Source organism: Podarcis vaucheri (assembly GCF_965113315.1).
Source record: "Podarcis vaucheri genome assembly, chromosome: 5".
NCBI classification, from domain to species: Eukaryota; Metazoa; Chordata; class Lepidosauria; order Squamata; family Lacertidae; genus Podarcis; species Podarcis vaucheri.
The window spans coordinates 71428377-71455785 of NC_138763.1; the positions used below are offsets into that span (position 1 = coordinate 71428377).

At 39.8% G+C, this 27409-nt stretch overlaps 1 protein-coding gene across 2 annotated transcripts in view; it reads left to right on the top strand.

The window, feature by feature from the left end:
* Positions 1 to 27409, top strand: part of ASCC1 (activating signal cointegrator 1 complex subunit 1) — a 49807-nt gene that overhangs the window by 4401 nt on the left and 17997 nt on the right. For both annotated transcript variants that reach the window (XM_082222208.1, XM_082222209.1), the window contains exons 3-9: positions 1019 to 1118; positions 1452 to 1549; positions 3553 to 3731; positions 16836 to 16972; positions 19201 to 19320; positions 23236 to 23360; positions 24983 to 25059. In XM_082222208.1, coding sequence (XP_082078334.1) covers positions 1019 to 1118; positions 1452 to 1549; positions 3553 to 3731; positions 16836 to 16972; positions 19201 to 19320; positions 23236 to 23360; positions 24983 to 25059 — 836 coding nt within the window. The remainder of the gene's footprint in view (positions 1 to 1018; positions 1119 to 1451; positions 1550 to 3552; positions 3732 to 16835; positions 16973 to 19200; positions 19321 to 23235; positions 23361 to 24982; positions 25060 to 27409) is intronic.

Here is a 27409-nt window from a genome sequence, read left to right on the forward strand (position 1 = left end):
TTATAATATATTTGCCTCATTTTTTCCAGTGGCCTGCATCTTGAACACCCTTTCAGCAAATTACTCGCAGTTATTAGCCTTAGCTATAGTTCTTTCTTTGACAAATCACAGTGTTTATCAAATCAGTAACATACTGTAAATTAAATTTAAAGCGCTTTAAAATTCTGCTTCATACAATGAATTTTTTTTTCCACCTTAACAAATCCGATGATGGTGAGAGTGGGATAACACAGAGGTTTGTGACATCTTTTGAAATTATATTTCTGGTTAGCTGAAAAATAGTTGCAGTGTTTTCTTACTGAGCTAAAAATATCCCATTTTCCAACATATTACAGTCACTGCTGTTGAGAATAGAAGTCAATATCACTTTGCCTCAATTTTCAGCTTTTGGGTCCTGCATCTGTAGCCACTGCTGTTCAGTGTTTTCTTAAATAAGCATTTGTATGAGGCCAAAAATTCAACATCTAGGAGAAAATTTTCTCCTACATCTCGGAGAAAAATAGATTTCCACAGGGCTATTCTGTAGATTATTTTCAATGAGAATATAAAAGAAGAAAGAAAGAAAGAAAGAAAGAAAGAAAGCCCTCCAGTTGACAGCAACAGCTGCTTCCTGACGATGTCAGGAAGACTTAAAAGTTAGCATAATGGGTGGAAGCCATTGTAGTGTGAGTGGACTTCTGCTTATGTAATTGGATTTAACTTCCTTTCCTCCTCCTGCCAGCCCCCTCATAGGCCCCCTGATCTAGAGGATCCCAAAACCTTTGGTTTGTGAGGTGCTACAGGGTGGTGGTCAAGTCACATTTTGCAAACAGAAGTCTGTTTGTTATTTACCCTTTAGATCAGGCACCCCCAAACTTGGCCCTCCATATGTTCTTTTGGGACTACAACTCCCATCATCCCTAGCTAACATGATCAGTGGTCAGGGATGATGGGAATTGTAGTCTCAAAACATCTGGAGGGCCGAGTTTGGGGGTGCCTGCTTTAGATGAATAGTTTCTAATCTCTCCATACCTTGCAGGTCCTGAGGATTGTGCAGATGAACCCTGTGATGCCTTTGTGGTGGAAGAGACAGAAAGAGGCTACCAATGTGCTGTGGACATTCCCAGCCCACTATACAAGTAAGTCTGTGCGTGTATATTCAGAATTGCTAATCATGCAGCTAGAACAACAGAGGGGAAAGTCAGGTGTTCTCAGTCTTTATTATTGATTTTACAATTAGCTTTTGACAACTACTACTGGGAAATTTGGGATAAATTAGTTGCCGTAGCCTCACATTGTGGGGACTGTCCTATGCCTTGATCACCGGGAAACTGGTGCTTGTATTAGCATTTAGGATTCCAAAATGGGTAGGATGTTTAAGCTGTTAAAGTTTGGAACTACTTAATCATTTCTTTTTTAAAAAAAACTATCACCAATTCCCTTTTCTGTTTTCCCACTGTATGCTTATATAGATATATAATAGGCAAAAAAGGAGAAACAAAGAAGAAAATAGAAACGGAAACCCGAACCTCTATCATTATTCCTAAGCCTGGAGTTGAAGGAGAAATTGGTGAGTTCTGGGTTTTGTAAAAATTTAAATGTCTTTAATTTTTATGCATGGGTCTGAAATGGTGTGAAACTTAGAGATGATAAAGGCAATCTGGTAGTACTTGGAAAATAAATGTAAAAACTGTCATGAAGAATGAAATTAGCTGCCTCTATAATACTGAATTCAGTATAGGAAAGGTAATATGATGTCTTCATTGCAGAATGTCAAAGTAATTTGTGTGACTATGACTGAAGGGTGGCAATTATTACAATCCCGAGATGCCCATGGGATCTTGGCTTGGATCCTGAGATCCCATGGGCAGGTCCGTGCTCAGTGGATTCTGCCCTGATGGAAGAGGAACGGAGGCGATTTTGGCTGATTCTACCTGCAACCCTTGAAAATCTGTTCTGTGGTGTTGACGAATCCACTAGAAGAGTGTAGGAAGTAGCATGGGAGCTGAAGTGGATATAGACAAAAATTGCCTCCCTCTCTTCTGCCATCAGAAACCCCTGCCTAATTAAAGACCCTCCTGCACATAGGAAAGGCTAGGTCCAAGCCACTGAAAGTATCTAGTAGTGAGCATGTCCTTCCATGCTGTGAAATTCCCTAATAAATGCCCACTATATTACACCAATTATTGCCTATCGCAGCTCATTTTTGCTCTCCCCCAGCTGCTTTTGTCCACTTAAGTCTTGGTTGAGGCCACTCATGTATTCTTTTTTGTGTCCAAATAGCTGCTTATCCCCTCACTATCTCCTGCACCTTTCTGGGTATAGGAAAAATTAAGCCACCTTTTAGAACTATGGGTTCTTTACTCTTTTATTCTAGTCCTTGTTTCACTTACTGCCTTCCTGGCATTTGCTGCCTCCTCCATATATTATCTGTCTGCTTATCTGTCTCCTGAGGCTTCTGGGAATAGTCTTTCTGTACTTGCCTTCTCCTTTGCTACACCTCCAGACAATTGCTTTCTTTCCGCATTCCAAGCTCTTCCATGCACACCCAGAACAGGATGGACAAAAACGGGTTTTGAGCATGTTTGTATTAGGTTTGTTTGTATTACTGTTTTGGTGTTGATTTGAAGACTTTCAGTAACTGAATCTTCACTGCAGTTGGCCCACCTACTGCCATTTTGGCTGAAAATAAGGAATGTAGAAGCACAGTGTGAACACATTTTAAACAGACTGAAGAGGGTCAAATTCTTTAATTCCACTTATAGTATCGCCAAAAAGTAATCTTGTGGATCTAATGTTAAGGCTATCATTGTTGGTTGCATCCTGTTATTCAAAAAGAGGGAACTACATTTTTCTCTTCATATTTATGCTTTGCATAATTGTGCAGAGTCAGGTACCATGGTTAGCATGACATTTTTTTTTAAGAACCAGACATGATTGAATGCTTGCTATCCATTTATTTATTTCCCTCCCCTTAATTACCGGTATACTTTCTGCATGTAACATTAGATATTTATTTTCCACACAATACACTTTATTCATAAGGTGTATGGACTGCTTTTACACAAATCATTGCACAGTAATAACAGTAACACACACGAAAATCTCTTTGGCTAAAACGAGTGACAAAACTCTGCAGTGCACCCATAATGTGAACTGAAAACCTCAAATGTTTCCAGAGGAAGTAGAATCAGTTATTATAACAAAGAGACTCAAAAATAGTCTACTTTGATAAGAGAGAAAGTCCTGGCAATATCAATAGGTATACATAAATAAATACAAACCTGTATCAGGAGAAATAAAAATTGTATGAACTAAAGGACACAAACATTTTAATGGTTAGATTCTAGCAATACATAAATATTAATATATTAAAAGTAGGGAGCTTCATCTCACACTTTGAAAACACTAGTTTGATAGTAACACTGACCTGTATATTCAGCTGAGATAACTCTCACCTTGTTAGGAACTGGCTTTTTGGTACTGTGGAAAATCTTGTTATTAATTCTAAACTTTTGTGAGCACATGTAGCAAGCTGTCATAAATCCTGTCTTCTGTTTTGCTTGTTTCCAGTGATCACAGGACAACACCGGAATGGTATTATTTCAGCTCGAACGCGAATTGATGTTCTTGTGGAGAGCTTCCGCAAGAAACAACCCTTCACACACTTTCTATCATTTGCACTCAACCAACTTGCAATCCAGGAAAAGTTTCTACAGTTCAAAGAGGAAGTGTTGGAGAAGTGCTCAAATGTAAGTTGCCATGATAATACTCATAAATAATTGGAGTTTAAAAAATATGTTGCAAAATGCTACATGAGCTTGTCTAGATCGGGAGACACTTTAAAAATATGTCATTAGTAACAACACTATTACCTGAGATGATATACTCAATGTTAGCAATATGGTGGGATAATAAGTATGATGATAAGCCATGAGAGATCATAGAAATACAATTTGTATTTTGTCCCTGGAATTCGCACATTATAAAGATAAAATCCAGGATTTCCCCGTTGAAGCTGCCCACATCCTTTAGTGATGAAGAAGTGAAAGATGTTTTCCTTACTAAAGCAAGTATTTCCCCAGCACTGGCACCTTGCTACTTCCAGGACCTCTAAGCTAAGTTCTGTGGCCTGTCTGTGCAGAAGGGGTCAGAAGTGCGTCCAGTTTACACGGAGTCACATTCAGAAACTGTGTAGTGTTCCTCAAATGTTGGTATTCCTGGAAAAACAGACTTATACTCTATATGTAACTAAATTTTAAGAAAATCCCTAAAAGTTACAGACAAACCAGTCCTTTTATTATCTATTATCTATTATGTATTATTTATCTATATATCTGGAGATCAGTAAGTCTCACAATATATTTATGGCACACTATTTTCATTTCATGTTGAATGGTATAGGCACCTTTCTGGTGAAATTCTGTGTGCAGCCAGATAAAAAACAACTTCAAACTACTGATACTCTATTCTGAGAAAATAATTTGATAGTGCATCAGAATGTGTGACTCCAGTATTTTATGAGGGTTTAATTGGATTCCTTGAAATCTGACAACATAATCTCCTTTGTCAAAATTCATAGTCTTCACATTTTTAAAACCTAGAATTAAGTCACTGCAAGAGAGACTGAAGTCTGTGAGGTACATTATTTTTTCCACACTTTTCTCTAAACTCTGTTGTATAAAATACACAGCTGCTAGTTAGTAGGAAAAAAACATACTGCTTTCGCATATGTCTCTCATTCATTTCATGGTCAGTTATCCCACCCTTATGTCACTTTATCTCACAGTGGGATGTGCCAGAAAGCAATATTTGCAAACCTATGCTTTGTAGCACGATATGAAAGTATATACAGCTGTGCAAAGCAGCGGGTGAGCTTTTAGGATGCTTAGAACCTGAATATGGTGCTAGTTATGGAAGCTGTATGTGTTTGTTCTTGCTGCTTTTTTCAGCTTCAAAATAGAGCAGTCAGTTAATGATGTCTCTATTCAAATGAGGCTGATTAACAGCCATGTTATTTAAAAAATGGAATAATATCAGGTGTTGAGATTAGCATTTCTGCTGGTTGTTGAGCAATGGTACGGAATCTTTCCCTCTCACTATAATAGTTACCATGGCAACCGAACATCCATCATTTATATTGCTGTAGTCTCATGCGTCTGTATATGCTGCAGATAACTCTTCCTCTTTTTTGCTTCATTAGAAAATTAAGGCTGTATTAAAATGTGAAAATTAATAAGCATTGTCCATCTAAGCTTTTACACTGAACTGAGCAGACAACTTGTACTGAAGATCAAGGAATATTTATATTTATTATAAGTTATTTTTATACAAACCACAGATTTCTTTCTCAGAGGAAAGCTATGGTTGCCTTAACAACATCAGAATAACAGCAATTATAATCAAAATTCATAAAAATATCATCCCAGATAACATGGAAAATAAATCTAACACAAATAAGTTGAAATCAAGATGCCTGCTTGAACAGAAAATATATAGCTTGCCTTCTGAAAGAATAAAAGTTTGAATACAAGTGTACAAGTTTAATTTGCCCTGGCTGATGTCTCAGGGGACTAAGTTTTCTCATCAAAGCGTCACAGCAAAAAAGGACCCTGCCCTTACTGATTTTATTTCTCAAGTAGCTTCTGCTACTTGCAGCTTGTGGGTTTGTCCCTTTGTTAGTGTCAGTATTTTTATATAGCACAATCAGAGTGCCTAACACTTTACAGAACAGATGAGGCAGGTTCCTTCTCTGATGAGCTTACAATATAAAGTTCAGTGGAAGACAGGGCAGGAGAAATAGGGGTGAGCAAGGAGGCAATGTGCGATTGTGTTGGTTTCACATATTTAGGTTAAGTTGCAAGCTGATTTCCATTAGGGCCCTCAAACTGTTAAAGCAGGAAGGATGAAGCATGTTTAAGACAACTAAAAACTAACAGAAGTTGTTGTGAACAAGGGAGCATATAATTCTAGTAGCATATAAATCAAAAGCAGTGAATGTAATGATATATGCCCAAATAAAGTCAGAAAGATGGAAAGCGCAATCTGATCAAGGCTTTAATTATTGAGTAAATCAAGTACAGTACAGTGGTACCTCAGGTTACAGATGCTTCAGGTTACAGACGCTTCAGGTTACAGACTCTGCTAACCCAGAAATACTACCTCGGTTTAAGAACTTTGCTTCAGGATGAGAACAGAAATCACACGGCGGCGGCAGCAGGAGGCCCCATTAGCTAAATTGGTATCTCAGGTTAAGAACAGTTTCAGGTTAAGAACAGACCTCCAGAGTGAATGAAGTTCTTAACCCGAGGTACCACTGTACTTGTATTACATCCTCAAATTAAATTTCCAAATTAGAACAAACAAAGCCATGACCAGCTTTAGTCCCTTGAAAAAGACTATTCCATTGATCATATTGCAACAATTGATTATTGCCTTCTGAAATGTTTCTGAGTAATGACCACCAGGTGGACATGCCATAACAAATTGTCATATGTAAACTTCTGTGAAAAGACTGCTTAAAGGTTGGGGAATGAATATTGAAGTTCTGGTGCTCAAAGAAGGCAATAAATCTGATTGGAACAATAGCCTGTTAGACAGACAACAGCTCAAGACTCCACCAGTTTCTTTACCAGTAAGTTGCAAGATTAGGCCAATTTAAACAACATAATTTCAAAAGAGCCGGTGGTGTTCAGGAAAGAGAATGATCAGTGTTTTGTACTAAATCACCCAATTAGCAGATATACTAAATATACAAAAAAAACCCATAATTTGTAGCTTTTCATGATGTGCCTCCGCCGCTTGTCAGGATCAACTGAAATAAACTGTTGTTGAAATTATGGAGCAGAAACACAGAGGTTGTTGTTGGCCTTCATTACAAAAATCATACAGATACTGCAAATGCCATATAATCAGATTTGGGGATACATATCACAAATGGTTATTTGATGGGTGTCATCAAATTAGGTCACAGCTTTAATTATTTGGAGGTTGAATTTTCAGAAAGAGGTACCTACAATTAAGTATGGGGTGGGTATGCAGTAGGGAGTGCCTTCTAAATAAGGCACTCTCAGTTCCTCAGCCAAGATCTCCCTTGTCTCACATTCTGCCTCCGTTATTTGCAGCCAAGATCTCCATCCTCCCCTTTCTGCTTTTAGGCAAGGGTAACAGGTAAAGAGGAGCAGAGGCAGTTTATGGTAGTGTGACCTATGTAGTGGCACTGGGAACGACAAGGCAGGGAGCGCCACAACAATGCTGTAGAAACCAGAGGCAAGGGGCACCAAATTTTAGTGTCACACAGGGCACTGCTGAAATCTGAGAACCCAAAGTCTGCTACTGAAGGGGAGTGGTGGAATTGCTTGCCTGTTTAAGTGTTCTATCAAGTACTCACCTTTAAGAGTGTTAAAAATGCCTTGATATCTTCACACGTTACCCTTTCTTTTGTTAAAATTAAAAGAAAATCTCACCTGTTGAAGTATATATGAGGAAGCTAAGATCTGGGGTTTGATGGTGATAGAAGAACTGGAAATTATCTTGGCCACAATTTTCAAAAGTTCTGTACTTAGTACTCTCCTGATACATTGACAGTATGCATTGGATAGAGACAGGATTTATGCCTGAAGTTTTTGTAATGCCATTTTTTTATGTATTGCTGTAAATTTCAAATGGATAAAAACACATTACCAAGAAAATATTTCCGGGGGGGGGGGATAATAAATCTGGAAATAGCTGTAGATCCAAGTACAAACCTAAAATGCAGATGATTTAATATTGGTTCCCAGAATCTAAGCAAATGGAGCCCAGACCAGGGCAAAAATAAAAATAAAAATAGGCAGAAGGCTCATTTATCTAATCAAGCCATGGATTCTATGTAACACTGCCCCATGGTTTATTTAGCATTATGTGAATGGTCAGAAGTGAGTGTTGGGCTTGTGACCTACTCCACCCCTCTTTTGTCAGTGCAGTTGTGAGGAAGAGCTTAGTGGTATCCACTTACTGGTTTAAACTAATAAGAGTCTTTCATTTTACAGTATCTGAAATGGGAACTCTAGTTAGTTTAAACTGTGGTTCGATGAAATGAGCCATCATCACAAACTGGTTTGAAAGTGTCTTGCTGCAATTAATAAACCATAGTTTAAACTCACAGCAGTTAGTAATTTTGGGCCATAACAACAAACTGTAGTTACTTTAAATTAGGAATCAGATGTTTCCAATCTTCTTGCTGCCTTTGGATAAATCACCTTTAAAATGAGTTTACTGAGACAGGGTTTCCTTTATATACAGTAGATGAGCTTACTGTGCGCATGGGGCTAGGTTTGAAATACAGTGGTACCTCTAGTTAAGAACTTAATTCGTTCTGGAGGTCCGTTCTTAACCTGAAACTGTTCTTAACCTGAGGTACCACTTTAGCTAATGGGGCCTCCCGCTGCCAGCACACAATTTCTGTTCTCATCCTGAGGTAAAGTTCTTAACCCGAGGTACTACTTCCGGGTTAGCGGAGTCTGTAACCTGAAGCATATGTAACCCAAGGTACCACTGTACTAAGTACAGTTTCTGGTAGATGGCATCTGACAGTTACTAAATTGCGTGAGACTGCCATAAGTGAAAGTAGGCCCTGTTATAGATTGTTAACAGATTGTAAAAATGTTCTTGGTCGCTTGTTGGATGGAAAAGGTGGTCTTCCTGGCCTCTCTCCCTAAACCTCTTTCAAGGGCTTATGGGCCTTGCTCAGTGGAGGAGGATGTGGAATGGAGGGCTGCGAGTGGAAGGGGGAACCCCAAAATCAGCAAAGGTACCTTCCATGCCATAGATTATATAAGCTACTATGATGATAAAGTTACTATTGAGGCATCAGGCATAAGCCTGCATTTTATTAATGTTTGATCAGGACTTGTATATTAAAGAGAGAGAGCTTAGATTTTCAAAAGTTTCATGCCAGGCAGAAGACCAGCAGCTCACAGAACCTTGGTAATGTTTTTCCTAGACAAAGGGGCCCCTTTGATTGATAGCAGAAAACAATTCTCAAAGTCGTAAAAGCTGGAATTACAGACTGAGTGAGGACACTGACCCTACATGTTACAGAAGATAAAAAGGGCAGAGACCAAACATAATTAGGAATGGGTAAATAGTAAAATAAAACCGTTAAACTTGAGCCACAGGACAAAAGGCCAAGAGCACATGGAAAACTAAGCAACTGGCTAGGAGAAGGGGGAGAATGTAAACAGGGGAAGAGGCTTCTTTTAAAGTGGTTTTTTACTGTGTTCCTTTTTACTGAGTTCCTTTTCTACTTTACAAAAGGCCTTATTCCTTTTAAGAGGCTATCTGTGTTGTGTATTAAATATATTGGCTTAAATGTAATTATGCAAAAGATTTAAGAAATGCTAGATTTCATATAGTTGTATTTTGAAATTAAGTCAGCCACCAGTCTTGCCCCCCTTGCTAGACAGGAAGACGCCATCCAAGCAGTCCTGAGCAGTCCTGATATATTAGTTGTCAGACATTTGTTTAGAAACCTTCAAATGAAGGAGATCTTTCAATGTTGATGTGAAACTCAAGATCCTTGACATATGTTTAAGATAAAAATTTAAGATTAACCATTTGTTTTAGAAGGCAATAGGGCAAGGAGGGCAAGAGGTGAGTTGGTAATTAAGATTCCTTGTTGAGACACATGTAAGATATATTACTACTTATTTGTCATTTATAGATGTAACAATATATAGCTCTTTGTGTTCCATATAAGGACAGGAGGATATGGGTGTATCTTTTGTGATTGGTTCTAGCAATCAGCCAATAGGAATTTCAACCAGGCTGATTGGACAGAGGCAGCCACAGGAGGAGCAAAGGGGGCTGGATTAAGGGAATATAAGTGCTGGCCATAATGGCAGGAGGCCAGGCCAGAGCTTGGTAACCATATACCACTGTGCCTCTCATTTATTTGTCTGACAAATAAATAATTATTTTAATTTCTCTATTGCTGCGTTGAATATTTCATTCCAGCTAAGCGTTAACCACAAGCAGGGTGCTACACTATGGTCTCCCGAGTTCTTTTAAATCATGAGTGAGGAATTGGTGGTTCTCCAGATTTGGTTGGACTACAACTATCACCATCCCTGACCATGAGCTATTTTGGCTGTTTTAAATGTAACTTCCATGTTGAAATAAGAATGTTCATGAAACTAACATTTTTATTTGTAGTTATTTTTTCCTGTAATGTAAGTATGAAGAAAACATTGTCGGGGAAAGCCTCAGCAGCCTTATTCTCAATTTTCTCTTTCCTTCAAATTTTAATTTCCTTCATCTGTTTCTAAGCCTTCAACCTTTAGTATTTCCCACTATATGGAACAATTTATAGGGTTATAAAGGCTTGCCATTACTTTGTGTCCAGCAGAGGGCAGTGCTAGGAAGGCAGCAGTAGTGGATATCTGAAACTCAGTATTTTAAGAGTCTGATGCGCGACTCCTAAACATGAATGGGAAACAAATGATATAGGTTTAAATGGAATGTGCTTCCATTAAAAAAAAAAAAGTTTCTTAGATGTTGGATAGTATATTCAGTTTTGAATATACTGCCCTTACCAGTCTATCCAGGGAGTTCCTCAACAGCTTTGGAGAGGGAAAATGTGAGACTTAAGTGGCTCAACAAGAATTGGCTACCCAGACTTGCATGAGCAAAAATGCTTTCTGCCATTGTTGGATGCAACCCATCAGCACACACTGTCTCTTTTCAGTGCATTTACTTAGCTCCATAGTTCTGATGAACTTTTAGGCTGACTTTGATTCTGGGACATTTCTCATGATTCTGGGCAAATTATTCCTTGGCTAACATGAGTAGTTATCCCACATCAAAAATAAATAATTGAATTTAAAACTGAATTGGAAATGGCTTGTGGGCGGGAAGGAAATAAACAACTATAGTCATACCTTGGGATAAATACGCTTCAGGTTGAGCGCTTTCGGGTTGTGCTCCGTGGCCACCCGGAAGTAATGGAGCACGTTACTTCCTGGTTTCGCCGCTTGCACATGCTCTGATGGTCAAAATGACATCACACACATGCGCGGAAGTGGCGAAACGCGACACACAGATGCGCTGTCGCGTCTTACGCTCTGTTCACATCCCGAGGTACCACTGTATCTGATTTTAAGAAGACATCTGAAGGCAGCCCTGTTTAGGGAAGTTTTTAATGTTTGATGTTTTATCACTTTATTATTATTATTATTATTATTATTATTATTATTATTATTATTCTGTTGGCAACTGCCCAGAGTGGCTGGGGAACCCCAGCCAGATGAGCAGGGAATAAATATTATTATTATTATTATTATTATTATTATTATTATTATTATTATTATAGTTAAGAGGTTTCTTTTTCAGAGCAGGCAAGTATCTAAGCCAAATTATAAGGGCTGTGAAAGCTAGAGCATCTTTTTAGCTTCTAGTGGAGTTCTAAATTCAATTTAGCATTTCAAGAGTGAGCCCCAAAGTACAACTCATCCTACAACAATATAAAAACTGTGACCCTAAGTACACACATTGAGAAGAGGCAGAATGGACTGGACTACTGGGTACTTCATACTTTAGTAATTTTATTGTACTTATGGATACATTGTGTTCTGCTTCTACCATATGTGCAGACCTATTACAGACAATTGCTTTTTAAATGAAATCTAACCACTATTTGCATAGATAATAATATCTAATTACATTGTCCTTCTGTTACATGAAGCAAGCTGAGTTTGCACCAATGTGTCCAGCTGAATTGAATGTTCGTCTTCTCTGAGGCATTAATAATAACAGTGATAGTATGGTACCAACATTATACATTGCATTTTATGGTATACAAGAGGACTGCTTTAACTGTTTGGTGGCCATCAAAGATTTCATTGGGTTTATGCACACACAAGGCACAATCCCATAGATAGTAATAGAAAGTCATTGTACACATGTGGCTCTGAACCATTCCAATCACTTTATATCCCTTTGTTGCTTTATCACAATATAACTGATGCATTTACTGCTAGAAACTTATATCTAAGAAAGCTTAGGAAAAAATTCTGACAAGTATCTGAGAAGTAATCTAGTGTTAATGGTAGCTTTCCATTATTATAATGTGGAGGCTCCAAATTAGTTTGTGTCAAGTTAAATGCTGAAAGAAAATAGAATTTAGATACAGTGGTACCTCGGGTTACATACGCTTCAGGTTACACATTCCACTAACCCAGAAATAGTGCTTCAGGTTAAGAACTTTGCTTCAGGATAAGAACAGAAATCGGGCTCTGGCGGCACGGTGGCAGCGGGAAGCCCCAATAGCTAAAGTGGTGATTCAGGTTAAGAACAGTTTCAGGTTAAGAACGGACCTCCGGAATGAATTACCATAAGCACTTAACCCGAGGTACCACTGTATACAGCTTGTAAGTCTGGTTTAATCCAGATTTTTGTGAGTGAACTTTCTTCCCTAACTTTGCTTTACTTAAGAGATGTTCTTGTTATGTACTGAAGTTCTCACCCTGGGCCACCCTGGGATACTGTAGATAGTTATGCAAATGAAGGATCGAAAGTGACGTTCAGTGATTGGATAGTTTTAGAAAGTTGTTACAGTAACAAGGTACTGGAGCTCTATATAAGCAGGCTGACTGATCCCTTCAGTTCAGTTCTGTTCCAGCTTACAAATAAAGAGCTGCTTTGGAGAAATCGCTGTGTCGTCTGCTATGTCTACCCACAACTTAACAGTTCTAGATATGCTTCTGACTTGCTTTTTTATTATTGTTGTTGTTTCTGCTGCTGTTAGGATGCTCAAGTACAACAGGGGTTGTTTGAAGATATTGCTGGGTGCAGATGTAAAGGAAAAATCAATGCAATTCAGTGGCATTGCATTGATTACTAAATAGTAAATTATGAACTGGGAGTTTGAACAAATAATTTAAAGGCTCTTTGTCTTAAAGCAGGCAAGCATCTAAGCAAAACGGCAAGGGCTCAGCAAGCTAGAGTAGCCTGTTGCAACTTTGCTGCAGGCTTTTATTGGGAAAAGTCCACTCAGAAGCGTCATGGGGTTAAATTGTTAATATTAAAACACATTTGCAGAACAATCCTAACCCCCAACCTCCACTGCTGGGATGCATTTAGGGTATGGGGAGGATTTTCCTTCTGTCTGTCTCTGACCATCAACAATGTGAGTTGTTGACATGCTATGGCTAGTGGTGTTCTCGTTGGTGGTAGTCAGTTTAAGGGCTCAATATGGGGTGGAATGGCAGTGGAGTGAAGTTGGACAAGCCATGAATTTGCTGGACCCTGAATTGGTCCAGCAGCTAGGGAGGGACTTGCTCCAGGTCTCTCTGCTGTTGTCACATGAAGCTGGCACAGCATAAATTAGGTGAAATACTCCTTCCCTTTCCTCCATTGCCAGCAGAGCTTCAGATGTGGTGGCAGCTCTCCTCCTCTGTTCAGCCTGCTGTTCCCTTGCCAGGAATTAAGATTGTGCCTTCAGGTAAGGAGTAAGATCCATTGAACTCAGTAGGTCTTACTTCTGGGTAAACCTACTTAGGATTGTTTTGTTTAGACCAGGCATCCCCAAACTTGGCCCTCTAGATGTTTTGTGACTACAACTCCCATCATCCCTAGCTAACAGGATCAGTGGTCGGGGATGATGGGAGTTGTAGTCCCAAAAAACATCTGGAGGGCAGAGTTTGCCTATGCCTGATTTAGACCACAATCACTGGAGCTCTGAAAATGTAGTAAAAGATGAGAAGCAGTTGGTTTGATATTTGCAGATAATTTATAGGAAGGAGTTATGGATCTTCTCTGCTATTAGTGGGGCTTCCTCCTGCGAAGCTAGTTCAGGTGTTTCCTAGTGATGTGCAGCATCAGAATAGGAAGCTGTCAGAGCATGTAAGATACCACTGATTCCTGGAAAGCTGTAGAGAAGAAATTCAGCTGATGAGGTTGCTGGTAATTATAACATGGGGACGCGGGTGGCGCTGTGGGTAAAAGCCTCAGCGCCTAGGGCTTGCCGATCGAAAGGTCGGCGGTTCGAATCCCCGCAGCAGGGTGCGCTCCCGTTGTTCGGTCCCAGCGCCTGCCAACCTAGCAGTTCGAAAGCACCCCCGGGGGCAAGTAGATAAATAGGTACTGCTTTATAGCGGGAAGGTAAACGGCGTTTCCGTGTGCTGCGCTGGTGCAGGCTCGCCAGAGCAGCGATGTCACGCTGGCCACGTGACCCGGAAGTGTCTCCGGACAGCGCTGGCCCCCGGCCTATAGATGTGAGATGGGCGCACAAACCCCAGAGTCTGTCAAGACTGGCCCGTACGGGCAGGGGTACCTTTACCTTTAATTATAACATGAAATCTCCTTTCCCCTCCCCCAGGGGATTAGATTGAATATGCCTCTTTTCCTAAAAGCTGCTTATTTATTGTGTTAATATATTTTGTGCACATCATATCTGTGAGCATTACAGAAATTAAAATGAACTGCTGTCAACAGTTGGAACATAACAAACCTGCCCCCTGCTGCCTCCCCAGCTTCTGAGGCTCCCTGTGTTCATTATGGACTAAATGGCTTCTGGGGCTTGTCCCATATTTGAAGAGAAAGCTCATAAGTACAGCCACTTTGTCTTTGCAGTATATCCTAAATAAGCTTTCATGCAGAAGAGAATGAGGACCTTTTTCAGCTTTGTTTTTGTACCAGTTGGCAGAATGGAAAGAATGGGAGAGAGAGAGCTTTTGTTCTCAGCTGCTTTGAGCATTCCCGTTGAAAGGTGGAACTGACATTAACTGAATTGAATTGGATATTATCAATTTGGCCTCCTTTGTCTGTGAGGGCCTGGAAGGTAGCAATGACGGTAGTAACGCTTTCCCAATAACACGGGCAGCATTGATAACGGATTCCTAGCTCTGTCTGCAGATTATTGCCCATGTTCAGTGAGTCTTGGAGTCTGCAGGATCATAACTGGAGTTATAAGATATGGAACAATACAATGGCTTGTTTAAAGCAGTCTTTGCCAACCTGGTTCTGTTCAGATGTTTTGGACTGTAACTCCCATCAGGCCTGTCCATCATCGCCTTGCTGTCTGAGGTTGATGGGAATTATAGTCCAAAACATCTTGGGGACACCAGGTTGGCATAGACTGCTGTGGAACTTTCTGTTTCTGGAAGATTTCAGCGAATGATTTAAAAGTTTCTGTGTATAAAGGTGACTGACAAAACCTCAAATTGGAGCAGTCTTTCTAAAAGCTTAGAAACAAGAAAAAGCCGTTGTCAAACTTCTGCTATTCAGGGATCAAGACTTCTGCGTTCCTCATACTTGGATCTATTTTTACACTGAATAGATATGCTATAGTGATTCCTGACTCTTGGAGGGTGTAGGGCCCTAAATCAATGTTCTTGGTCTTTCTTCCAGTTGGTATATTTTTTTATTGATGGCACAGTTCATTCACTGTTGAAAATTCATTTCCCTGTGTAGATAGTGTTTAAAGCCCTAAACGACTTAGGCCCCAAATAGCTGAAAGACTACTTGGGACGCGGGTGGCGCTGTGGGCTAAAGCCTCAGCGCCTAGGGCTTGCCGATCGAAAGGTCGGCGGTTCGAATCCCCGCGGCGGGGTGCGCTCCCGCTGCTCGGTCCCAGCGCCTGCCAACCTAGCAGTTCGAAAGCACCCCCGGGGGCAAGTAGATAAATAGGTACCGCTTACCAGCGGGAAGGTAAACGGCGTTCCGTGTGCGGCTCTGGCTCGCCAGAGCAGCGTTGTCACGCTGGCCACGTGACCCGGAAGTGTCTCCGGACAGCGCTGGCCCCCGGCCTCTAGATGTGAGATGGGCGCACAAACCCCAGAGTCTGTCAAGACTGGCCCGTTCGGGCAGGGGTACCTTTACCTTTACCTTTAGCTGAAAGACTGCCTCCTTCTCTACAGACCCTCTCAGGTGTTAAAATTGGGGGGGGGGGCTGGTAGTTCTGCCACCCTCAGAAATTCAGGGGGCAGAGGCCCGGGGAAAGGGCATTCTCTCTGTGGCAACCCCTAAGGTGTGTTGATTCTACAGCCTGCATCACTGTATATGTGGCCAGGGAGTAGCAAATGATTTGCCACTTTGCTCCTTCAAATAAGACTTGCATAAGAAAGGGAGTCATTAGCTGGCCCCCTGCTGTGCAGCATCACTTGGGTTTCTGAAATGTAAAAATTAACAATGTGGTTGAATGGAGACAAGACAATTACCTGTAGGGAAATTACCTTTTCTAAAGCGGCTATGAAGATAAGAGCTAGCTGATTTTAAAATGCAGCAGCCAGCAAAATGTAGGAAATTATGTTATGTAATTTGAATACGTTTATCTGGGCATTTTTTAGTTTGCTTTTTTTTTAAAAAAAAGATTCCTATTTGTTGCTATTGCCATGTTATTATATGACTTTAATTTTGCATGTCACCCATTTTGAATTCTGATCACCAGACTTCAAAAATCCGGAGCTGGTTAATACCTTTCTCAGAAGCAAGCAAAACATCACAAGAAGTTATTGAGTTCTCGAGAATTCTTCAATTAGGCAAGATGTTACACAAAATAGGGGATTGGGAGAGAAGTAAAAAGAAATAAAGTAAAATTGGGCTGGATGTTTAGCTATGAGGTTACCTTGAAGACTCAGTTACAAGATGGAGATAGCAGTTGAATAAGTCTCCTTAAGATGCTACAGGTAGCTAGTTACAAATCTGTGAGATTGGAATAAAGAACCAATGGCTGCTCCACATTTTTTAGAACATAAAGCCTCGCTTGTAAAAGAGATCTGCTCTATACCTTAAAAGCGACACAGATTCCTAGATATGCAAAAGTAAAGAGAAACATGAATTTCTGATGTCACTCAGTGAATTTCTCAATGTTTCTACAGGACTATGGTGTCAGTAGTAGCCTGTTCCAGAACCCTGCCAAGCTCCACCTGACTATTGGGACGCTGGTACTCCTGAATGAACAGGAAATCCGGAAGGCCCAAGAACTCCTACAGAGGTGTAAAGAAGACTTCATTGAGTGAGTAAATTGAAAGCACTTGGGATGCCATAATCCAGCTGCAGCACTCAAAAAGAAGTACTGGTTCTAGGGCCAGGGTAACTTAGAGGGGTGTAGGGTGTCCCAGCTTGCAGCAATCCAGCAAACCATTATTAGGAGTAAATGAAAAGCCTACACAAAAAATACAAGGACCTAATTGCACTTTGTTCTTGATATAAACCATTTAGGAGCATCTCTCTGCTTGCAATCTTATTATAACCTAGCATTTTTCTCTCTCTTACAGTAGCTGGTTTTATTTGTACATGAACAAAGATTGATTCTCCCCTCCTGGAAGTGCATGAAAATTGTGATTGCCTTGGCACTTTTTCACTAGCGGAGCCTTTGGCAAATAGCTCCCCCCGCCCAATGGTCGTATATCCCTGAGATTAATTTCCGAAACAAGTCGAAGGTAGAGAGTATTGAACTGTATTTAAAAAATAAGCTCTAATACAGTAGATCTTTGATTCTACAGTGCAGGAGTTGTCATAATCTACTACACAAAACCATACTCTTTGAGCTTTAGAATTAGCAAGCTATGAAACTATGAATCTGCCGCCCGCCCCCCCCGATATTTTTTTCACTTCCAATCTTTTTGCAAGGACTTTTTAGCAGAATGATTCCTAGCTTGCAGGGTGAGACCCACAGATGAGCTTGCAAATGATGAGCATATATTTTTAGCAGGTAAGCACATTGGTGGCAAATGCAAAGTGAGTTATGGCCAGGGGCTTGTCTCTGACCTTGCTTTGGGCTACAGAGGCACTTGAAATCAGCGAGGTGCTCAGAAGTGGCAAGAAGACTTACTGTGCCCCGGAAGCCCAAAGCAAGGTCAGAGATGAGCCCCTGCCCATCTCTTACTTTACATTCCTTTTGTGACTGCAGGCTTGAGCCTCCCACCACTCTCTCCTAAGGAAAAAGGGGGTGGATGGAGAGGGCTTGGCCCTGCTTTGCTGAGCTTCGGAGTCACTCTAATGCAGCCAAATTTCTCACTGCTCAGTGCCTCCAAAGTGCAATGGCATAGATTTTATCCATAGCAGGAGGATTGGTGGCAGTCACAAAACTCAACTGGCTTATTGAGGCCACTAAAAATTGAGGACTTCTGGACCCAGTTTTGCATCACAGGACGCTTGTGTGTGTGGCACCAAGTTGACATTAGTGTGTGATGAGGACTTGGCAGCACAATGAGCAACATGCTTTTCTAGATTGTTTGTTTAAATTGTCAGAGAAAAGGCCTTTGTCTGCGTTATTCAGGGAGCAGCTAGCTGCATGGATTCTGATACTATCCACAGAAATAGATAAAATTCTCATCCTTTGCTTTAATATTTGACAGTATTTGGCAGTTTATTATGTATGGAAAAGATTCTACAGTTGTTTGTACTCTTTAACAGTTAAATATTACTAGCACTGTGCTGTATAGTATCTAGAAGTTGCTGCATGTAAAGCTTGCAATCTACATTAATAATGACAGGATTTAATTTTCCTCCATCTCAGTGAATCCCTGTGATGACCTCATATGAACTGACCCTCATATGATCTTACAACATTCCATTTGATGGGACCATTAATACAGCCTGCGACACTCTATGTGGCAAAAAAATCTAAATGTCTTCATTATAAGTTTCACAATGAGACATAAATCTGTTGGGGCTTAGGAGGCCTGGAGGCATTGCTCTGTATGATTCAATGTTCTATAGTGTAAGATTGTTGTGAGTTGAATCCATTGGGTTGTAGACGGCTAAAGTGCTCAGAGCAGATGCATTGAAATTAATTGAACTAAGTTAGGTTTATATGATTCTAGAAACAGCAGAAAGAAGGGCAAAAGTCAATAGTGATGAACAATCCATTCTGTCTTCTAGGGAAGAAAGGGTAGGTATTCTGGGGAATTTGCTGGGGACAGGATATAGTTGTGAATTCTGCCGATGATCATTTTATTTTGTATGATTTTCTGTTCAAAAAAGTATTCTCAAGCAGCATACAAAGGCTTAAAACAAAATAATGAAAATTAAAAATTAAATATGCATCAAACTATTGAAATAACAGTCGCACTAAAATATATAAATGTAATTGAAGTAATCCATAAACCTCCATTAAAAAGTGGGGAAGAAACTGTGTTGGTGAATTGGTGTAGCCTAGTGCAGCTGACCAAGTGAATTATGCAGTTGCCAAATCTTAAATATGAACTGTGTTTGGTGTTTCCCCCCTCTTTCAAACAGCTCAATTGCTGGAGGCAAACCACTAACTGTAGAAGTAGCAGGTGTAGAGTACATGAATGATGATCCAGCCATGATGGATGTTCTCTATGCAAAAGTTCATATGAAGGATGGCTCTAACAAGTAAGTTTCCCCTGCTTTTTTAATTTAAAAAAATCATTTTCATTCCACAAAGTGATTATATATGAATTTGCAAAAGTAATATAATGACTCTTGAGAAGGCTCTCAACCGCTGAGTTTGATTGTTTCTGCCAGAAAATATACCGCAAGATATCCAGGAGATAAGGTTATTGCAACCTCTTTGTAGGTAAAGAAGGGTCTGTAATGAGTTTGCCCTTGGGCTGATAACAAGTAGTATTACTGAGAGAGATAATTATGGAGTATCCACCTGTGCAGTTTCTGCTTAATGTTGATACTTCTGAAAACTAGAAACTGTTTCCACTCTCATTAGTTCTAATTTAAATATGTGATTGAAATTCTTACCACTTCTAGCTGGTGGCTGCGTTCACACGTATGTTGGTGACCCTGAAAGTGCCCAAACACAGCATCCGGCTTGTGCACTCCCCCCTTCCATCTTCTCTTTCCATGTAGTCAGGAGCAAGACGACTTCAGCAGAGTTTTGTTTCACTTTTAAAGCGTTAGGTTTGAACCACAGATTCTGATTTAAAACAAACCTTGGTTCATTTTAAAACCCACTTTCATAACCCATGGTTTGGAGTTTGTTTGCTATGTGGCTAGCCATAGGCTTTTTAAAACCAGGATCTCTGATGCACATGCTGGTGCTGAGCCAGAATTCTTCAAAAATGAAACTAAATACTGCTGAAGTCCTGGCCCCATGGAAGGCAGAGAGGGGAAGGGGGAGCATGCAAGCTGAAGACTTTGCTTGAACCCATTCAGACTTGTCTAGATGGCTAAACGGCGAGAATGTGGCCCCTGTCTTTGCTACTGACTGCTAAGTCACATTGTTATCACAATTTTGTAATGCTCTTTACTTTGCCTAGTTGCAAAGTATGAATGTTCATTTATTTTTGTATTCAGTGTTGTCACTACCTTCCCTAAGAAACCAAAGTTTAAATATAGACCAGGCCATTCCTTTTGTTTTCTTTTCAAATGTATATTGAATGTTTCAATTTCTTTCTTTCTTCCCTTTGAAATGTATCTGTGGTTTCCCGAAAAGAAGCATCAGAGTAAATAGTTGCAGCAAAATTAAATAAACAAGATTTTAATGTATCATTTCAAATTAATCTTCAGCTTTTGTTAAAATAAGGACTACCATGTTTTTATTTGCTTTAGCTTTCTGCCTTACAATGAATCTGATCAGTAGGATCAGTGGTAGAGACAGATCCTAATTACTTTGGGATTTTACAGTTTCAAAGACCAAGTGTCCATTGCTTCATAGCTCTCACTACCCATTAACTGGATTCTGTGCTACCAGGACATACATACTTGGGATGATATGAAAGCTAAGGCGCTTGGATTTAATAGATACACTCAGTAGATTCCATGAGTTTAGTAACTAATAGTAACATATTAGTTACTATGATACCTTAAGAAAAGTAACCCACTCTTTCAACACCTAGGATTATAAAATAAGTTCTTGATCCATCCTTTATATGGCAATGTGAGAAGCAAATATACTTTGTGATTTTTGTTTGCTTCTGAATAGTTGATTTTCCAAAGCGTAAGAGTTTCCATTTCCCTCCTTTGCCTTGGTGATGCTGGAGATTGTGTTTAGACTTGGGGGGGGGGGGGAGACACTGAAATAAGGTTATGCTCTGATGGTTCCCATGTAGCAAAGACTTTGTAATTCATTTTAATTTGTCTCATTTCTTTGATTAATTTTATAACATAATAAAGCACCATTTTCACTTGAGCTATTTTGTTAATTTGTTTTAGTATCATCTGTGATGATACTTCTTTCATTTGTCATCGCTAATTTTAAAAGTCACTGATGTATCACCAGAAATAAAATGATGAGGGGCAAAACATAAGATTCAATCAGTAAGACTAGAAATTGGCCAGTAACTGCTTCAAAGGGACAGCTCAAAGCTAGCAGGCTGTAGCGTTAGCTCATCAAGGATTGTCGAGCAAATGGTGACCAGAGAGGGAGAGGGAATAACCTTATTACTGTTTCATCTCTGAGTAAGACCTAAAGGGCCAAGGTAGCAACTTATAGCTGGAAAGGGATGAGCTATCTGGCAAATTATGTTGCTAATGGACTTAGTGACAAGATTGTATAAGACTTCCCATTTGTGTGATGATCTCCCATTTTAATGAGCAGGAATGTTTGGTTTTAATGAATGTTCTCTGTCCATGGTGCTATGAATCTTGCTCAGTCCTTTCAAGGAAGAAAACACACTGAAGAGCTACAGGGCTTTAGAAATGTGCTCATCCCCTAGTGCACACATTTAGCTTGCAGTTAGCACAAATATGAATCATCACACTTTTGTGTGGGGAAATTACTTGTATGTTCTAGCAGGGACAAGTTCCTGTACACTTATCGAACTTCCTGATTCCTGTATTTGACCTTTCAGAAACGTTCAGTTGTAATCAGAACTGGAATTAAACTGATGCCTTTAAGATGATGTAGAACCAGTGCTTTTCTGTTTTGGGGGAAAGTGGGGGAACTCACCACGAAGTTTGTTTGTTTGTTGCGGGCCCAGTCATAGTGCCACCGCCCCCACAGGCAGTGGCTAAATGTAAGATGTAATTAATAAACTCAAGCAGACAATGATCTGGATTAGAAATGGCCACAACTTTATTGCGTACAGATATAGGTGGATTTTTGGCTCAGGCATTGGGTATATATCTGTTCCAGTCCCCCTGCCATATATATGCATATGTATATATATTTCCACTTATAGAAGCAACATAGTTCATTATGACTGATGTCATCAAAGACAGCTAAAATCTCACAGCAACTCTGCTGCTTTGGTCAACTGCTCATTTTTGGGAAGGCGCTCTCAGCTGGGAGCATTGCTTTGCCTCTTTTCTATCACTTTCTGTCTTTCCACTTTTCCTGTGGAGAACCATTATCTCAAGCCGGAGCTGAAATGGTGAGGAGAGCTGCTGTATATGGTGACCTCATGTTTCCCTTCTGTCTGAATTCCATCACTCTGTGCTTTAAATGGCGTAAGGCAGAATAATTCATTCATAAGCACCAGCCTTGGAAAGCATCCCCAGATAAACCATGCAGCTGAGCTGTACCGCAGCAGATTTAACCAAATGGGTTCAATTATGCTTGGCAGTGAATAAACAAAAAAGGATGCATCTGACTTGTCTCTAAATACATCTTAACACTTGACTGTAAATGTTTCGGGTTATTCTGGCAATGTTCAGAAAACAAACATGTCCAAATAAAGCTCCATCCTGTGGCTGTGTGCTGCAGGTTAATTCCAATATGAATGTGATGTGCACACCCAAATAAAACGATCCTGTATGATGACCTGCCTGTGCACTACATTGTCCTAGAAATGTCTGCATTGTAGGGTAGGGGAAGGTGTTGTATTGCTAGTCAGTTCCCAGCTACATTGTTTTATCACCTCTATCACTAGAGACAATTAGTGACAGGTACCAGCATGACTTGTGATTCAGAGGTGATTTCTTTATCTCAGACAAGCATCCTTGGCCAAGTTTCTGATTTCCACACTACAAAGTTGGACATGAAACAAGATAAATTTTTTTTTAGCATGATATCAAGCCATCTTCAGGTGGGGTCAGTATATTTTTGGTCTTAAGAACATAGTTTTGTCATCTCATCCAATGATTGATCCCTTATCTAGGCTTGCCTTGTATTCTAAGCCCAGTGACAAATGTGACTGAAACATTTTGTTCTGTACTCCCGACCCGCCAATTCCAACTTACACCACTGATATCTCCCTACCTTGAAGAAATGGCAGGCTGCAAATGCAACATCTGTTGTTTTAGTAACAACAATGTTATGTATTTTTCCTTGCAGGGTTATGAACATACAATTATGTATCCCATTACAGTAATGAAAAAATTGTGGCTTTCCTTACTTCCTTTCCTTTCCTATAGGCTCCAGCACATAGTAGATAAACTGACAGATCGGTTTGTGACCTCTGGACTAATGATGAAAGAATGGGATCGGGTGAAACTCCATGCCACAGTCATGAACACAATCTTCCGGAAAGATCCTAGTGGTGAGCATTTGTTAAGGTCTCCTTGAGGAAATATAGCTACAACTTTGATCTCTGAAATTGTTATATGGTTCCTGTGTTTGGTGTTGCTCATTTGTTATTGTTTTGTGACCTTTAGGCAGAAGATAATTGGTTCATGACCCTCAAAAGGAGTTGGGTTCCTTCATTAAGGTTACACAGTACAGAGCAGAGAATAAATCTTTTGTTAAAACATTAAACACACTGTTTATATCTGGCAGAAATTGGCTCTTTCTTCCCCTTATGTCTGATGAAAGTTAGCGTATTGTATTGCTTTTTTAGACAAGACTGTTACTGTCTTCATTCGTATTTCCTGTATCTAAAAAATGGATTTGGTTAATGCTATGTACTTCCAGGCTCCTGTATTGTTTTGTTTTGTTTTAGTGAGAATGACTATATCAGTAAATAGAATAGTAACTGAGTAATTGAACTGAACCCTGAACATGCCTTGCACTAATTCTAACATACTGCTTACAGCAAACTATGACAAGGACATTTCCTTAAGTCACTCTGTGCATTGCATATTTTAAGGCCATAAGAACTACCATGCTAAGTTCATCCAACTAACTGTATATCAAGATTTTGTTTTTGATTTTAGCTGATGGAACAAATAGGACACTTAATAGATGTGTTTGTGTGATGTCTGCATCTGAAAATTCAGACTTTCTATCAGAGTCCACACAATCTCAAATCCTGTGCCTGGACTGCAAATTAAAAAATATAAAAATTCTTAGTCCACCAAGGTTTTTACTATCCTTCCTGGAAACAGTTCTCACAGGTGAACAGGTAGCTTGCTGCTTACAAGCCTGAATTACGAACTACTGCTCATGTTTATTTTTAACAAATAGACAACTTCCAAAGGTTGTATTTTCAGATAGCTGGTTTGCACAACATAGTAAGCCAAACTATGGCTTAGTGAGATAGCACTGAAGTTTTTTCTTGATTGTAGCTTGTGATTGGTGAGGAGAGAACCACTGTTTCCGGTTCTTATGACATGCTAAGCTAAACCTTGGCTTAGCTCAGTGCAGTGCAACAGTTTGTTCCTTGCTATCATAAGGGCTAGAATTTTTAGGGTTTTTTTAATGAAACATGAACATCTCAGAAATCATATTGGTGGTTATATGCTTGTGAGGAGAATATGTAGATTGCAGAGTAACAGAACCCTAGCTAAGGGGTAATTCATCTTCTTGAGTTTGTTCTCAGATACTGGCATTGAGAGATTAGAGACACCTTGTGAACAAGGATGCATTGCCCAAGTGCTTACTTTTCCTCATTGGTTTTAAATATATACTATGCAGAGTGATCAGATATTTGATGCTGGACTTGGTAATTCAAGAGATGAGAGAATGCTTTATTGCTGAAATGTGCTTTGACAGAGCACTGAGTATTACACTCTCGTTTCCCCTTGGATGATTCTATTACAGTGAGCTGTCAGCCCTGCATAATCCTTGCAACAATATTGATGACTGTAGGAATTTTGACATGATACTTTGGGAAATAATTTGCAGGTTTTCTTTCTTGTATAAAAGGTGAGTGCAGAGTTGTATTCCATGTGTGAAAAAAACCCTTTTAAGGATGAGCTGTAATTTGATATATTTATTTTGCAGCTGAAGAGCAAAGTAATAGATCTGCAGGCAAATTTTTCAAGGAAAGGGAGTCATTTGATGGACGAAATATATTGAAGGTCAGTGTGAAGTAGGCTTGTTTAGCTTATGTTAAATGACGTTCCAGGTGAAATTAAAAATAAATTTCAAACTTGCACCTGTATATTGTATCTATGATTTCCTAATTGGCGGGAGAGAGGATGGACTATTGTATACACTATGTATGTATGTACTTAAAAAGAATGTATGTACTAAAAAGAAAGGAATTCAATCTGAAATGCTGTTGGCATGTCTAACATGTGCAAAATGTATAAATGACACAGACATATGGAGGCACATTGACTGGACTAAGTGAGATCCTAATATAGCTATTAGACATGTGATTGCCGATGCATGGGTCCTTTTGGACCCAGAAGAAGTTGGGATGGGAGCAGAATGGGGTGGGGCACACGTATACAAATATTGAAACTGTAGTCCAAAGCAGGTAGCCATAGTTTACCAGTGGGAACAAAATGGGAAACTCTGTTTAGTTAGAAATGCCTGCATTTCATTCAAGCATATGTGTGTGTGTGTGTTTGTGTGTGTGAAAGACAGACAAAGACATACAATAATAAATACTTAATTGCAACACAGCAGAAAAGAATATAAGCTGTCATTAGGTCTACCTTAAGCTACTTTTGAGTCCTTCATTCCTTGAACATTTCCCAAATACTTAGATTTTTAAAAGAAGCATACATTCAAGTAGTTTATTCATCTCCCACCTGTCCCATCTTCCTGCTTGGCAACAAGTTAAAGATTGTGTCATTTGCACCTCTGTGTCTTGACTTGGCATGCTGATGTATGGAGTTTCTAAGTGGAAAAATACATTAAATTTGATCACCCATGCCTATTATTCATACCACAGCTCTGTGAAATGTGAGACAGACCAGTTGTTTTTTAGAAGCATTAATTGTGGGGTTTGTTTTTTTTTACTGTTCTAGCCAATAGAACCATTGGCTGTTTGATGCATGAGAAAATGCTGCTAATTTCCCCCAAGCACGCCTTCTTTTAAGAAACACCATCTTTCTCCAGCACCCCCACATTCTTTCGCCACTCATTTGGCATTTCCCTCCTCGTTGCCAACTGCCCAGAGGAACACCCACTGGCACTAATTAAGTATGACTCATAACTGGCAGTAGAGCCCTGACAGCCCGACCATTGATCAGTGATGCATTCTTTTGAATTTTGCTCTGATAGGCACTCTTGCCCCTGCCATTTTATATTAATTACATTCTTCTGCTAATTCTCTTTGCAAAGTAGTTTCCTTAGGTTTAGAGACAGAAACCCAAATGTCAGATTGGTTACGAATGCAGCTGCAGCGACTGTCACAGCATACCAGCTGCATCCTGCCATCCAAATGCAATGTGCTATACAAACTCGCCCATTCTCCCTTACTCCTTAAATTGTAGTCTTTCATTTTTTTACTTCCAGTCCAGATTATGTATTGTTGACTTGTTATTTGCTTTGTGGATGCTTATGCAACCAGCTCAGTGATTGGGGTTAATTCTCCCAGTCAGATAACTTTCAGATTGGTTTGATAACTGAAAATGAGAGCATGCCAGGTAAGAGCAAGCCCCTTTTTATAGAGCATAACCAAAAGACGTCAAGCAGTTGTATAAAGAAATCTCATTTGGAAGTAGTAATTAAAGTATATTTGCAAACTCCAAGTGGGAACAGCCCCAAAAAAGTGCACAGCTCAGGCACAAGCTGATGAACTTCCTGCAGCAAGTTAGACACAGGCCTTTTTTAAAACACTTATTCATTTTTGTTCTGCTATGATACTGGACTGGCACTGTATCAGCCACCGATGATAATATGGAGAATCAGTACACCTCCAGTGGCATTTTCTTCCATAATATGCCACTGCAGATAGCCTTTCCAATAACCTTTTCTGTTATAAATGTAGAATTTTTTAAAATTTTGCAGTCATTACATACCAGTGTAGATCTCTGAGATCTATTAACTCACCTTGAATTAATTTCATCCACATCAGCACATCTGCCAGTGTCTTCCAACAATTATTTAATGCTTCACAATAAGCAATATGCATATTAAAAACAAACCTTAGGCTTCTGTGCATTCAGACGTTTTCCAGCAACAGCCCTGTTAGACAAACAGAAGATCCGTTACAGCACAATCCTGTGCATATTTACTCAGAATTAAACCCACTGAATCACAGAGCAATCATGACACTAGCTGGGCAGCAGAGGGGCATGAATGAATGGGGTGGCCACTGCTGCATCCAGAGCCTTGCTACTCAACATTGCCTGGGGCAGATAAAACCCTGTTCCATGCTGATGTGGAACTGATGTGGTGACTGTTCCTGGATCAGGCCCAATACCATCAAGTGGGGTTAGTTTGGGATTTATCGAATCTAGGGCCAGTGCAAAC